Source organism: Eleginops maclovinus, chromosome 2 (assembly GCF_036324505.1).
Source record: "Eleginops maclovinus isolate JMC-PN-2008 ecotype Puerto Natales chromosome 2, JC_Emac_rtc_rv5, whole genome shotgun sequence".
NCBI classification, from domain to species: domain Eukaryota; kingdom Metazoa; phylum Chordata; class Actinopteri; order Perciformes; family Eleginopidae; genus Eleginops; species Eleginops maclovinus.
Genome location: NC_086350.1, coordinates 21,105,934 through 21,121,827, shown reverse-complemented (window position 1 = coordinate 21,121,827; position 15,894 = coordinate 21,105,934). Strand labels below are relative to the sequence as shown.

General features: G+C 41.1%; 2 protein-coding genes across 2 annotated transcripts in view; one reads left to right on the top strand and one right to left on the bottom strand.

The window, feature by feature from the left end:
* The first annotated feature begins 598 nt into the window (after positions 1-598).
* Positions 599-9,124, top strand: fbxl9 (F-box and leucine rich repeat protein). The gene is made up of 12 exons (XM_063904663.1): positions 599-929; positions 1,917-2,018; positions 2,184-2,318; positions 3,473-3,652; positions 4,894-5,199; positions 5,314-5,530; positions 6,092-6,249; positions 6,360-6,575; positions 6,716-6,928; positions 7,007-7,224; positions 7,673-7,812; positions 8,277-9,124. Exons 1-12 carry the CDS (start codon positions 876-878, stop codon positions 8,303-8,305), a joined length of 1,968 nt encoding a protein of 655 aa, XP_063760733.1. The 5' UTR covers positions 599-875; the 3' UTR covers positions 8,306-9,124.
* elmo3 (engulfment and cell motility 3) overlaps positions 9,114-15,894 on the bottom strand; it is a 20,405-nt gene continuing 13,624 nt past the window's right edge. The window contains exons 16-21 of the mRNA XM_063904649.1: positions 12,101-12,264; positions 11,213-11,325; positions 11,015-11,119; positions 10,847-10,926; positions 10,431-10,511; positions 9,114-10,353 (exon numbers count right to left, since the gene is read on the bottom strand). Of these exons, the coding sequence (XP_063760719.1) occupies positions 10,141-10,353; positions 10,431-10,511; positions 10,847-10,926; positions 11,015-11,119; positions 11,213-11,325; positions 12,101-12,264 (756 nt within the window). The 3' untranslated portion in view covers positions 9,114-10,140. The remainder of the gene's footprint in view (positions 10,354-10,430; positions 10,512-10,846; positions 10,927-11,014; positions 11,120-11,212; positions 11,326-12,100; positions 12,265-15,894) is intronic.

Here is a 15,894-nt window from a genome sequence, read left to right as displayed (position 1 = left end):
TTTTGTAAATAAATGACTGTTTCTGCACATTTTGTCAGTTTTTTGTATGTGACCATAGCAAGTTGTGGTATGTAACTATTTACATTTACTAAAGTAATACTATTATAAAGTACAATTTCGACATTTTTCGTTTCTACGTCTACTTCACTACATCTCAGACGAAACGTTTACTTTTGTAATTCCACAACATGTGTTTTATAGCTTTAGCTGCTTGACATATAAACTATTAATACGTAGTTGTATTATGATGAGGCAACTCACCGTATGCCTATAAATTGTGTAGTATAATTCTATGTTCCTACTTTTTAATGCAGGACATTTTTTTTTAACTCTCTGGAAGTACTACTTTTTTTTAGTCAAAATGTGTCAATATGTCAAACCACTCAATATAATCCAGTTCCGGTTTCAGAACGACCTCAGTGGAAAATCCAGTGGCGGGGTAAATACATTTTCACTTTTTCTAGGTCAAACCACAATAACTGACTTTATGGAGGTGAAAAGCACAGCGAAAGCACAGGCGGAGAAAAACTAATTTCCCACAATGCCCCGCCCCCTCTGACGTCAGTGTTTTCCCTCGCTCAGCTGATCCCAGTCAGACTGCCTACGGAAATGTTGTACAGTGCAGGATAAAGTAGCTTAGTGACATGAAAGCAGGCGACACGCGCTTCAATTGATCTGAAATTGATGATTTTACCGATCAGTATCCGGATAAATGTAACGGTTTAAAGTATACGCATGAGCTATTAGCTTACACGCTAGCATTGGTAAATAACGCTCCAGCTTCGCAAGTTCTTCAGCTAGCTAACATTAGTGAGCGCTAACTGAACCACTCCTGATGGTGCGGACTTGTTTATAATAACAAAGGAGAAGCTGAGATGGAAGACTGCAAAGGGGAGGACATTATACAAACACCTGAGCTACCTTTGGAAGTGAGTTCATGTACTAGTAGAAATAAATAAGAAGACGGAACAGATGCTTCTGTTTATTTATCGACACTTTCATAACAGTTTATTCTGAGCGGAATAACAAAGGTTTTAATGTATGAATTATTATGTGTTTTACATAATTTAAGAACTGGGGTGTAAGAAACATATGCCTAAAATATCAAAAAAATAACATTTCATTACTTTGTATTGCTGGCCAGTCTGTTAACAACACATAAATGTAATATTAAAGGTAGTGCGCATGCTTTTAACAAGCATTGTATCTAAGGACATGTATTGAAGTAGTGTATTTAAGAATAAATTATTCTGAAATGGACCAATCTGCCGAATGAGTACTTTAACTTTGGTACTTTAAGTACTTTAACCTCAGTAACCTTTTGAATGCAGGTATTATACTTGTAACAGAGTATTGATACACTCTGGTATTTCTACTTTTACTTGAGTTCAAGAAATTCAACGATAACTTTGTATGATTCTTCGTCAACCATTTTTTACAAAATCTTTTTGAATAGAAAATTTGAAAAAGTAAGTCCCACCATTACCATGAAATTATTATAATTAAAATATAATATAGATAAGACTCATGTCCCTATAAAGAAAATATATGTGAAATATCTGCTATGTTAAATGACAAAAGATGTCCTCTACTGGCTCCCAAAAAGCCAAGGTTTACATTTTCACAGAACATTATTCAAACAGGCTGTATACATGAGGCTTTGAAATAAAGGCCTCGCTGTCGTGTCCCTGACAGAGGCCATAAGTGAATTTCCGGGTCTCAGTAGAGCAGAAGTCCTTGCTGGTGGATTAGGATCTGTCATGACGTTGCTATTCTCGTCAAATGACATTATGTCATTCAGTCATGCAGTATGCTGTCTTTTTAGGGAATGAATGTGTCAGGTGACCCTGGGGTGGATTTCCTCTTTCAGGATCAACACATTTGAATGTAATCTAATGTTGTATTCCTGTCCTCAGATCATAGTTTACATCCTGAGCTTTCTTCACGCTTCAGACAGGAAGGATGCCTCGCTGGTCTGCCGCAGCTGGTACTACGCCAGTCAGGACTTCCACTTTCAGGTAATTTGCTTCAGAGCATAATGTATGATGAATTGGTATTGTAATACTTAAAAAACTGGGTGTTGACTATTTGAAAAGGGACTGTAGAAGGATCTGCATGAGTGTGTAATGCTTGGGGGCAAAGTAAACTCCATGCTTTTTTTCTGTCTCTTTCTCTTTGTGCAGAAGAACCTCACCTTCAGCTTCCCGGCTTCAGCCTCGTCCCTGGAGCTGATCAAGGGTCTGGGCAGGAAGTCCCGCTGCAGTCTGATTATCAAGCAGCTCGATGGGTTCAGCATGTCCAGGTCATTGCTTCTGGAGGTACAGTATGCTCACATGATTAAAAACAGTTGGGTTACGATATGTGTAAGTGTTTTTATAAGTGAAGATGGAAGCTAGAAGTATTGACTGGACACAGGGAGAGTAACAGCTTTGATCATGGTAGAAGAATTTGTAAAACCATACTGTCACTATTTTAACTATAGAATACCTGTAGCTTCCTTATGAACCTTATTATTACATCATGAAGTTAATTGTATACATTTTGAATAAAAAAACACATGCTTAGGGCCTACCTTTAGATTGACCTTTTGGTGCTCTGCATAGTGTTTCTAACCACTTTTTTCAACCACTTTTACAGTGTGTTTTAGTTCATGAAAGATCATTGTAACCTTGTTGGATGCCTGAAAATGCCGTATTAAGGATTCTGTGTTTACCTTACTCCATTTGCTTTTGTGTCATTTCTAGTTGCAAAAAGAAAAAATGATGAATGTTTATGATGCCAAAGGAGAATAATTGGGAGCAGGTCTGGATGGGTGAAATATATAATTGCTCTGTATTTGTAATAGTTGAGACAAGTCATCCCTTTGTACTAAAACTGTAGCTTTTCTTTTGGAACTCTTATTGCTGCTGTCATGTGAACCCTGATAGCACCAGTGTTTTATTTTTCACTTAAAATGATCAAACAATTTGTCCTGGGTCCAGAGATTTTCCCCACCTCAAGGGCTTATGAGAGCCTTTAAAAAAAAGACAGAGCAAACCCAAGTTGTTTGATTTGATTTGCTTAGGAACAAGAACAACTAGCAAGAAATGCTCTAAGGCTCACATTGCAGTCAGAGAGAAATGTTATTTGAAACCTTCTTTATCTTGAGTGTTTGCATTGTAACACTCTAATCATTTTTGATTACCTATAAAACTGCCCAGGAAGAAGTGGAGTCATAACTGGATAGGTTGTGGTCAAAGTTCATAGCAGCTGCAGGAGTTCATGTAAATTCACCAGTTATCACTCCATCTGAAAACCGTTGCCTAGAAAAATACCGACATAATCAAATCTGCCAGTGTTTGAGTTCACTTTTTTAAACTTACCTTCAAACAAGGTCCATAGTTAATTTTAACTGGCATTAAAACAGCAGGTAGTAAATTAAACTCACTCTGTCCTCCTGTCCCCTTTTTCTCTTTCCTGTTTCTGTCTTCAGGTTGGTTTGTGTTTGGGCTCTAAGCTGGAGAGCTTGGCCCTGCCCGGCAGCAGTATAACAGAGGCCTCTCTGCTGAGCCTCCTCCCGCGCCTCACCTCCCTCCGCAGGCTGGACCTCAGGGGTCTGGACAGCCTCTTCATGTCTGGGGCTTTCCTCTCCAGAGAAGAGCACAGACAGCAGGTATTATTTACTGTATTCTTTAATTGTGGGATTCTTTTTTTCTGAAAAATGTGTGTGTGCTGTTGCCTATATTTAATAGAACAGCTAAAGAGAAATGTAAGGAGACAGAGGCAAATGAATTGCGGCAAAGGGCTGTGGGTGATTCGGACCCTGACCGCAGCGGTTAGGTTTCAGCCTATCATGTAGCTTTTCTGACATGAAGTATCAGAAAATATTCATGCCAAAGCCACCCAGACAAATGCTAAGAACTTCATGCTCATGCCTCTCCCCAATAGGTCCAAATGCAGTTACTACATATTTGGTCAAATTTGAATTCGATGAGGTAGTGCTTTATTTTTCTTAAGGGGATCCAAACTTATACAGCAATAGTAAGGTTATAATGAAGTGATGTTGCATTTATTTTAAAGTCAAACTAATGAAATATGTACGAATAAGGAAGTGATGAGCTGAGTTTATGACTCCATGCTGATTATTTAGCATATTATTTTGCAGTCTGGATTCAAGAATTGTCCATCATCTAGTATTTAGTACTTTATCAAGAATAATTCAGGAACTACTATTTCCTCGTTTGTTATTTTCTTACACATCCCTTGGTAAATATTCAGGACTTTATGTTATGTTAATACTGTCAGTTGTCACCAGCAGTTGTGTTGTTTTCACTTATTTCTGTTGCACAACCTTAAAGAAACATCTCTTTACGTTGTCATACAGAAAAAAGAAGAAAAGCCCTGTGATTTGAAGAATTTCTATGAAAATGTTAAAAAAGCTGCACATGTGGAATCTGCACTGACTGAACCCTCTGTAAGAAAGAGACAGCAGATAGTGTGAGTAAGCCACGGCTAGCCTTAGTAATCACAGTCCAAAATAAAATCATTTTGAGGAACCAACATCTTGGGATCAGTGTTTTATTCCACATAGCTAAACAATAACAAATAGCAAATAAGGTCATTTACTTACTTAAACCTTTTTTATTTTATTTCTGCTATAAGTATACTGCTCTGTCTTTGAAGCAGTATACGGTTTTGATTTCTCCCACATTTCTGCGTGTGTAGCTCTGCCAGTGTTAGTGTCTCTGTAGAGAGCAGCCCGCTGGGAAAAGAGAATATTGGCAGTGATTATAAATGTAATCATGATGGTGACAGATGGGTGTTTCTGTCAATAAAAATAGAAAAATGTAATCATTTCATACTAATTATAAACGCGGTAAGGCTTTCAGTTCAAACTCCATCTTGTTGTTTCAGGTGAGGTCAGCTCTGTCTGGTCTTGAGGAGCTGGACCTGTCCGACCTGCGCTACCTCTCTGACCTCACCTTTAATCGGCTCACCAGCTGTACCCCGCGCCTCCGCCGCCTCTCGCTGGCCGGCTGCCATATCGCCTTTGAGTTCGACCCGTATCGAGGGTGTCCAGCGGGGGCTGTTAAGGATTCGTCAGCATTGCTGTCACTGAGGAACTTGCGGAGGTTGGTAATGGAGCAGAGATTCACCCTCAAAGCGTTGGACCTCAGCAGAACCTCCATCACCCCCGAGTCACTACGCACTGTTGCACAGGTGGGAGTGCCTTGGCTCTTTAAATGGGTGGCCATTGATAAAATGTTTTATACGCTTGTCCTCATAAAACACACGTTGTTTTTATTTTGAATTGTTTTATTCTTTCTGTTTAAGGTTCAAGATTTGGTCTTAGAGGAACTGCGTCTTCACGGCTGTAAGGAGCTGACCGACTACTCAGTAGAGGTTCTGGTGAAGCACCAGCCGAGCCTCCAGAGGCTGGACATCAGTGCCTGCACTGAGCTGACCAGCAGGTCTGTAGAGGCCGTAGCGCAGGGCCTGAAGGCACTGACACAGCTCTCTTTGTCCCGCGACTGGAGGATCACTGAAAAAGGTGCAAATTGTGTATTTTTTTATTTTTGTTTGTAACGTAGATTTGAAAATGACTTAATAAAGCCAAACAAAAATGTGCCATATTTTATGTGGATGTCCGAAGAGTGCAGATGGTAAATGTAGTCCAATGATGGAATCCCAAGTGTGCTGCATGTTGAAAACTGCTCACATGACTTCATTTACCAGGATGGATTGCCGTTGAGCAGTATAAGACACTATGTTTTACCTTTTTATTCAAATAAATAAACACATTAATTAAACACATTAACAGAGAAATACAAGTTCACTCCTTCTGAATTGAAATTTCTCTCTTTTGACCAAAATAAGATTGATTAATTGCTTTATTATGTCAATGTAAGACACACTTCATGCAAAGTCAAATACAATTCCCAAGTATTTCAATGTTCTAAATAAGTGTAATTTACTGAATTGGATGTAAAATATGCTGGCTCTACAAACTATTTTCCTTTCATCTGAGCCTCAATGCACATCAATGACCCCAGCATTTTGTCTGCTGGAAAACCTGTTTCACTTTAAAGGAATGGTTTTGTGTCGGCCACAGGCCTCGCTGAATTACTGTCGGTGTCGTCCCTGAGGAGTCTGGACATGTCTGAATGTCTGCACGTCAGCGGGACAGAGATAGTGAAAGGCTTGACGGGATGCACCACTGCCCGAGCACAGCTGGACACACTGAGCCTCAAGAGCTGCACCTACATACGGGTCAGTCGGTCGACAGTGACAGTACGAGGTTGTTTTTATGTGAGTGTTAAAAAATATACGTCTGTGTAACTCCCAGAAGAAATAAATGTTTTTCCTTATCTTTTCTTCAGGATTTTGCAGTTTTCTCCCTCACACAGCTTCTGGGGGATACCCTCCGTGAGCTGGACTTGACGTCATGTGTGAACGTGACTGACCTGTCTGTGCGCGCTATAGCCACTTACCTGCAGGGGCTGGTGGTTCTGCGGCTGGGCTTGTGTAAAGAAATCACAGATTGGGGTCTGCTGGGAATGGTGGAGACAACCAAATGTGATCCTGACCAGGAGACGGTAAGAAGCATATGTTATTAAATTGTACGAGGGTTATATACGGATCTTATCCTTCTTGCTTCTCCAAAATAGGGGTGTCTACACCATACAATCACACTTTAATTATCCAAACTATGCCTTAATTTTTATTTTCTCTACAGGGAGATAAGGGTCCCAGGTTCACCCGGACCTTCGGCAACATGGGCTTCTTCAAGCCTCCTCGTTTGCCGTTTGAGGAGCGTCCCAAGCTGGTGACGCAGAATGACCTGCAGCAGTTCAAGGAGCAGGCTGGAGCTTCACTGTTAGCTCTGAACAGGCTGCAGGAGCTGGACCTCTCCGCCTGCCCCAAACTCACTGACAGCAGCATCACACAGGTGGGAGGCGGAGGAAAGCCAAATGTCTTAGATTAGTGCAGGAATGCAGGAGTTAATACTGTCTCTCCCTCTCCTCAGGTGTTGCGTTACCCAGACCTGCGCCGTCTGTCGCTCTCCATGCTGCCGGAGATCACGGATGCCAGCTTGGCGTCGGTGGCCTGGCACTGCCGCAGCCTCACCAGCCTGGCACTGAGCCACTGCCCGGGCATCAGCGACCGCGGAGTGGCGCAAGCTGCACCGTACCTACACCGGCTGCAGCACCTCTACCTCTCCGGCTGCAGTAACATCACCGACAGGTGAGCGGCACGAAACTCCATGTGTATCTGTTTCCCCTAAAATAAAGGGACAGTTCATCCTAATGTTGAAAATAGATATTTTTCCTATAACCTATAGTTCTGTTAGCTGTCTGAAAAGATGAATGCTTCCTGCTGGTGACACAGTTGGTGGGTGTAGTTTGGTAAAGCAAAATAGTAGAAATGAAACTGCTCACAACAACGTCTATGGGTTACTTTTGATAAACCATCTTATGGTTTCTGAAAAAAACATTGCTGTGTTTTTTTTAAATGTATTATTTTCGCGCTTTGAAAACCAAAGGCAAGTGCCATCGAGTTCCATTACATTGAAGAGAAGGTATACATCCAATGTCTCCAAACCTGTCTAGATTGATAAACCAGGCTATGGCTGAGATATGAAGTTTGTATTTTTAAGGATTCCTTCCTGATCTCTTGACCTTTGCCCCCGCAGGTCCTTGTTCCTCCTGTTGCAGCACTGTGACCGTTTGCAAACACTCGACATTTCAAGGTGCAAAAACATCTCCCCTACAACGGTGGACCTCCTTCAATCCAGGCTGCCCTTCCTGGAAAATGTCCACCACAAATTCATAGGTGGGGCTGATATATCCCTTATACTCTGACTGACTGAATGTCCTGGAAGACCACTGGTCCTTTTCAGAGACCAAAAACCTGCTGACCAAAGCCTGCTCCATGAGTTTTGCACATTTTAGCAATTTGCACAAGAACTGAAGGAAAGGTGTGTTTGTGTGTGTATGTGTGTGTGTGTGTGTGTGTGTGTGTGTGTGTGTGTGTACAGCAGCTTGTCTCCTGTACGTCAACCTGTTAGTGATTTTATAAAAGTGTGAGACAGGTACCTCTAACGTGTTGTTAACATTATTGTTTGTATTGCGTGGCGTCAAATATAACTAGACATGGCAGACAGAACTGACTGAAAACATGTACTTCTACATTTATCTGAGAGAGAAACCCTGAAAACTGCCACACATCTGCCACAGTGTGATGGAAATATGCTTACAGTATATCATATTTTGCTTTTTGTTCTAATTGTCTTGCAGAATCAAGGTCCTGTTATCGTAAAAAGTAACTCAGAAAGACTTGCATAGCTGAAGGTAAGGTAGGAAATAAGATATAAAAGGTATCCCATAAGAAATAATTGTGTTGAGATTGAAATCACAGTTTTTATATAGTAATGTAATTATATGTTTTACACTCTTACATTCTCCTTTTGCTTAACATGAGCACATTTCTGTTGTTTTGAGCAGTTATAGAAGGTATTTTGAATGCTCACACTCTAAGGTGCTTTTGATTTCCTTGATAATTTATTTATAAGAAAACAGGAGAATTGTTTTTTCTTACAATTACTGTTCTGTGTTGCTAAAGTAGAACGAAAGAGTAATATAAAGAGAAATAGGTGTCCTTAAATATTTTCAACTTTTAGACCAGGACTGAGGCCAATCGGTTATTTAGCATTGTCTGTTCTGAGAGGCTTACGGCCTCCATTTAAAATATTGGTTTTAATTTATGAAGGTTACTCTGAAAACTGCCCGCTTTATCTGCTGTAGTAAGCAGGTAGTCAGATAAGGTCTTATTAAGTAATCTATGAAAAGGGAGTATTATATCACAATTAACAGAGAATCATGGTTAAATATTATTTTCGAATGAAAATCTGGACATTTATTGTGATAACTGGATACTACAAGCATAGCATAATAGTAATTCATCCCTTTATAGTGTATGTTGAATCATGTTGTACTGTTGTAACAGTGTATGCTGCAATATGCGCCAAAGAAGAATTATAGACTGTAAAGATGAGAGATTAAGAATAAAAATGCAAACATTTTTTAAAATAAATAATCAGCATAGTAGTCAAACTCTGGCTATTATGCAATGAGTAAAACACAAACACATGCTTGTTTTATTTTCAGTATAAATCAAACAGTTTATTCCAAAGTGTGTGATTCAAAGTGGATATTATTGCAGAGGGTCAGTAATGCACTGCAGAGGAAAGTTGTGACGGTGCCGAAAAAAAGGCAGAAAACACTGTCAGTAAAGAGAAGCCACTGAGTGTTTGGTGAGTGAAAGTGCAGCACATTGTGACTAAGCATCATATTATTATCAGTACCTTTTATAAAATCATTATACTTCAAAACTATTTCAGGATCTGATCCGACACATTTGAGAAAAAAGGAACACGTATTGCCTTCTGTATCATACAGACACAGGTGTAGTTTGATAAGCCTTTTTTCTCTCTTTGTAAAACTGTTGATATTTTAAGTCAGCATGGTGCCTAATGCAGATCTGCATTACTATAAAAAAAATCTAATAAAAGTCGTACAGAGCATCTCTGCTCCACAGCTGCTTGGATCCGTACCAAGGCCAGTACCTATTTAAGCAAAAATATTGTCCCACGCCTACACATACTGTCTTTCTCATGTTGAAAAAGCACTGTCCGAGTTAATGCCCATTCAAAAACATTGAAAACATGAGCCAGCCGGTCTATTGTCTCGACCGGTAAAACCCACCTTCGCACACAGGAGTGTTCCATGTACCTTAGTTTTTGATATATTTCGAGATATAAAAAGAGAACAAAACAAAATCATAGAACTATTAATTGAGTGGCTGAAGAAAAAGAAGTTAAATTTTCTAAGGAAATGTGTTGAATTGATTCAAATACAGTCAATAGGCATATGGTAGCAGTTCAAGCCACGACTGATGTTGTAGTTTCCACAGGTTCTCTTCACTTGGAGCAGAAGACCACATATGAAAAACCTAATGTTATAAATCTGTGTAATAGAAATAAGTGCATGGATGCACAAGTCAGTTCTCACCAAACACATGCTTCTTATTTCAGACACACACACACACACACACACACACATACACACAGTATATATATATTTACACATTCACACGTCTACTCTACTGCTCCGTCTGGCTGAAGTCGTAGCAGAAGTTGTAGTTGCTCGGTGGTTTGGGGATGACGGGCGCACATTCGGGGATGGGAACGTTCTCGAGGTCCAGAAGGCGGAGCTTGATCTCCATGGAGAGCAGGATCTCCAGCTCGCTGCGCATGGACTCGCTGCTCATCTCCCGGCCCAGGAGGACGCTCAGTCCATCTGTCCACAGGCAGAACTGACAGAGGAAGCCAGGGAGGTTAATATTACTGTATGTGATGCACACAGAAGGATCAAACTGTGGTAAAGACTCACATCAGTTCTGGAGGGGGCGATGAAGTTAAGGCTGTCCTCTTCTACGTCATATGTGATGCTAAATGCTAGGTCCAGCACCTCCTGCAGCATGGGACGCATCCAGGAACACAGAAAGGGTGATAAATACAAGTTACATAATGTGATGTCATACGCATGTTTAACAAATCCGTTAAATTAAACTCATAAAATGAACTATAACGTATAATAATACTGGGCTCTTGGAGACATTTAAATAACAACCAATATATTATTTCTGAATACCTGTTAAACATGAGAAATGTGGCACTTCAGACTCATGTGAAAAACATTTAGTCAGATAAGACTTTCAAAATAAAAGAGTGTGTTGAAGATGAGGGGATTTTTGTGCATCTATGGTATTGGATAAACAACATAAGGAGACGAGGAGGGCTGCTGACCTTATTCTGTTTGCCTTTGTTCTCCTTCATGTGAGGACAGTCCTTTCCCGTCAGTAAGCCTTTGATATCTGCCACTGGAACTGAAGGGAACAAACGGAAAGGGATTGTGATGTGTGATTTATCTTGATACAGAACATTCTGCAAAACCTCAGCCCGGGTTCAACTCACTCTTGTCTTGCAGTGTTTCTATTGGTGGATTGTCCGTCTCCTCCTCCGCATCCCCGTAGTGAAGCATTTTGTGATTGGGCGACAGGCGGCAGTACCACAGTTTATCTGAGAAAAAACAGACTAAGAGGTTAGAAGAAAAATCCACTGTGTGTGTGTGTGTTTGTGTGTGTGTGTTTGTGTGTGTGAGCATTCTTTCACCCTGTCTGCGTCGGCTGCTGATCTTTTTGAACATGGTTCCCTGACACAGCCTGTTGAGTCTCTGCTGGCGGATCAGCTCCAGCAGCTCTGGCTTCAGGCGCTCTTTGAGCTCCCTGGATATAATATCACACACACACGCTAGAACAAAATGCTTCATCACATGGTGTTACATTAGAGATGGGACGATATATATATATATATATATATAATATTTTATCGCAGATTGTTTGAATAAAAAAATCCCATTAAGTTTATAATCTATTATTATATAATATTATTACCTGTTTCCCAAACTGACTATATTTTACCATTAATAGTTCAAAACACATTTTGATGATGATAGGGATATAATTGTGATTCCCAATTATTTAAGCCCTGACTTGAAATGTTCCTTATGTCCCATGCCTTATAAGCATTCACAACCAAACCCAAGTAAAGGTAAACCAGACACATAAAATAAAAAATAAAACACACCACTATCACCAGAGCATCTTCATTATTAATTTAATAGGAAGGCAAATGGGGATTCAAAGCGTGGACAATAACTTCTGCCCCCCCCCCACATACAAATGTGACAGCCCCACACTGTTACACTCCGTGTTTAGTGACAAACAGCAGCGTGATAAACTGCTGCTTCCATAGGGGTGGAAACCATCGATAGAGCAGCTGATCTGGTTCTGCTGTCGACACTGTGTTGCTGTACTTCTCTACATCTTAAAAAACTAAGTCAGGATCTGAACCCTTTTTTTTGTTGATATTGAAGTAAAACTACCTGCAAGGATCTGATCCCACATATTTGGCCAAGCATCCGGAACAAAGCACCCAAATAACGTGCTAAGGAGGAGCACATGTTCAGTGTTTCTAATGTTTGAACTTCCTGCTACTCACAGTACAGGCAGAGCGAGAGTCTCTTCTTGGTGCAGCCGCTCTGTCTGGCGCAGTTTGAGGATCTCGCTGTAGTTCAGGGCATTGACTTTGTTCTTGAAGAGCTCCAGGGAGGTGGGCTTGGTGGACAACGTCCTGGTGATCTGCTCCCTCACCACCTGCATCACCTGGGGACAGAGAGAGAGACGTTACACACTGACAGTGTCATGTAGGGTTGATAACTGCGAACTGCCTCCAGTTTGTCTGGCAGGGATGAGCGATAAGGACATGTTAAGTTTAGATTTGTTGATTTGTATTCATAGTTGGGCTGTAACCCAAGCTTATCAACCTCGCCTTTGGGTTTTAATGCCCTTAAAAAGAGAGATTCTGTACGATTTACATAACTTGTACACATTATCCAAAGGCCGCAGCAGAGAAGAACATTGTCAAAATTAAGACAATGTTTATCATAAAATAAAACATGTACGTAAAAAAATGTTGCCAAGTGAAAAGTAAGACGATTATCCTGAATGTTTTATTTATCAGAGGGGAACACATGGGAAATCCAAGCCACAAATAAAACATGTTTGTTCTACTATCCTGATCTGCCCAATGATTCATGCTAAAACAATTAAAAAATATATGTTACAGATAATTGTGATTTAAAATGAAAAGAATATAAATAAATAGAATAATTTAACCCTGCTAACCACGTCATTATTTTTGTGAGATACATTTAAGGTATTTTATTATCCGTCAAAGCCTTGCTTTGAGATGGATAGAACACATTCCTGGTATAATTACCCTTTGGATTGTCAATACAAAAGACCCCAACCAATGGCCTTTTAAAATGTTAATTACTCATTCAAACCCCTAACCTAATCAAAATTAATCCATTCAAATAGCTTCCCTCCTAAATCCTTCATCTGTTGAGGGTTAAACACTCACTCCTTCACACTGTCCAACCAAATATTGAGTAACTTCCTCTCTGACCCACACAGGGGCCAACCATTGATCAGCACGCTCTTTATTAACCCAATTATTGGCAACAACCCCCCCCCCCCCCACACACACACACAACACATTCATCCAACAACGCTGAATTAGATAAAGCAATAACTGGGATGTTATTTCCCTGAACAGATACAGGAATCATATATAACATTAGGCGTGAGAAAATCTGATATACTTAAGTTTGAAAACAATTTGTACCCACAGATGAACTGCTCCAGCACGACTCAGCGTTTGCCGTGTGTGATTTTGTGTGTGTGTGTGTGTGTGTGTGTGTGTGTGTGTGTGTGTGTGTATTCTGCATGACTCATTAAAGTAAAGCTCACACAGAGAGACAGGGGGTGACCCTGAGGGCCGGTACCGTAAAATAAGAGCTCAGGACAGTTGGTCAAAATGTATAAAATCTATAACTGCCTTCAGTCTATGTGCCTCAGATGTAAATAGGGGGAAATCTATCAATAAATCTATAAAGCTACAAGACCGGCGCCTGTTCTAGCTCCATTCGTCCTGCTTTCATTTTCTCTCTCACACACTCTGCTGACCTACATCATTCCTGCTCACACCCCATTTGACTGATTGTGAACAATCAGTGGGGAAAGTGTAATTTGACCTATTTCTAGCTCAGCTCCGTTGAGACGGCTTGTGAAATGTGCCATTATGTAAAAAACTGAAATATCATGACAGTCTGTCGGTGCCATCGGGAGTCTTTCCGTCTGGCCGCAGTGGGAGTACAGATGGTGGAATCTCACATTTTGTTGTGTGAACACGCGACTACAGTCTCTCCCTGCCGAAGCCCCCCTGAGAACAAAATACCCTCACTGTCCAGCACATGACACTACCCTGCCACTTCACACTGTTGTGTGATGTTAACTCTCATGCTGTTCATCATTTCAGTTGAGCTTTTAAGTATGGATATAAATTGCCCTTAAGTCTCCACCTGGAACATTTGATATCGACTGACTGATAATGAACGACAACAAACTGCTTAACACGCATTCTGACTAAGAAACAAGACTGAAAACAACCTTACCTCCATTTTTCTTCCTGCAGTCCTGACTTTATTTAAATCCCAACTACAATTTCAGCCCGTCGCCAACAACCAGAGGACAGTGACGTGGTCGACACGCAGTTAAAGTGAGGGAGAGAGGCAGCGATCACCTACATGACAGGAGAGGTGCAGGCCTGTGGCTGTTTTGTAAACAGACCCCCAGATACTCTCACACACACGCTTGTCCGGCCCCTCTGTCATTTAGCCAAAGCAGCCAATAGGAGCGATAGTGGCAGCTGCTCCCTAACACCCTGGAGCATGTGCTAAATGTGTGTGTGTGTGTGTGAACACCATTAAAACAGAGGGTGTTTACAGCAATGTGGGTGCAACATCAAGCACCAATACTTCCAAATCATACTCTAAGTAACAAATCATCGCAGAATTTGTGATTTCCCATCTTCACCTCTCTTTTTTCCCTCTGCCTTCTCCTCCCCTTCGCTCCCTCTCATATTGTTTCCAGAGGTTTCTCCTCTGTTGTTGTGTAATTACTGCCCATTCCCCGAGCGCTTTGTTTCCTCCTGTTTCCTTCTCCCTCTGTTTCTGCCGCCCACCACGCTTCTCTTTGTCCACCTAATGCCCCTTTGTGCTTGCCCCAAAGCACCCTGGGTAGGGGTCCATGGTCAGTAACAAAAGGCCGGTCTGCCTGCCTGGCGCTCAGGACACTGGCCCGCTCCCGAGGGGTGAAAGGTCACCGAGTTTTATGACTACCGAGAGAGGGGCTTTTGTTGGTTGTGTGTGATGTGGAGATGCGGCTCGGGACAAAAGCGGGACCCCTCTCCCTTTCAGGACGACCGGACTCTCAATATTTCTCCCAGACAAGACCCCGCTGCTGAAAGCTGCGACCCATTACTACTCTGTCGCTGTGAACTCCATGTGTGTTCCTCAATGCAGGATCAACTCTCCATGTGGGGGCGGGTCTGGCATGGTTGGCATAAGAATAAACCTATACAAAGTCATAAAAGTACTAGCTTACACAAATCCACCATAAAACCTCTTTATAAGGATCTCATGAAGAATTATGTTAAACTGCGAGTCTGGCGGGTCTTGCCCTTTTGTTAAAATGTATTTGAAACATTAATGTAGTTTATTAGCATAACTCATCTTGGTAAACCCAATGCTCTCACATTTTATTATTCACTTTAATTTGATATAAAACAGAAAAGCCACAAATCTCTTTATTAATCCATGATCAAAGTAGTTGGCTTTTATTTGTTTCTGTAGATCAACATATCGTCGCAGCAATTTCATTTAGAGCTGCTGAGTTGTACCATGATTCATGATGCTACCGTGCAAGATAACAATCCACAAATGTAGGGTTTATTTACCAAGTGAGCCGCTGACACAAATCCAACATTATTTCATCATTAAGGAAGTGTATCTGTGATATGGCCTGGTCAGCATGATGGCAGAATGAAGCACATCTTTGCTCTGTCCCGAGAGTTGTTCGCAAGATCTGCTGGGGGGGCTGGGATTTAAATACTTCTGTCCTCTCTGTGTACACACCCAGAAACAGTGGGAGCAGCATTAAGTGATGGTAGAGCAGCGGTTCCAGTTATTAGTCAGTGTAGCGACTGTATCAGGGGACTGATGTTGCATCACGTATGTTTAGAAAAACACAGACAAATTGAGTTATCTGCCTTTTACCTCAGCATTCATCCTTTCGCCTGTCTTTATTAGATTTTCTGAGTGGATATTAAGACAAACATGCCTACAGTTCAACTTGGATAAAGTCTACCCTTTCAGATCATGTACTAAAATC

What these genes read in the sequence shown, in the direction of transcription:
- fbxl9 (XM_063904663.1), top strand. Translation starts at nt 876, where the DNA reads ATGGAAGACTGCAAAGGGGAGGACATTATACAAACACCTGAGCTACCT. An exon ending in GAGAAGAGCACAGACAGCAG is followed by an intron (nt 3,653 to 4,893) that starts GTATTATTTACT and finishes TTGTTGTTTCAG; the next exon opens with GTGAGGTCAGCTCTGTCTGG. An exon ending in TGTCCACCACAAATTCATAG is followed by an intron (nt 7,813 to 8,276) that starts GTGGGGCTGATA and finishes ATTGTCTTGCAG; the next exon opens with AATCAAGGTCCTGTTATCGT.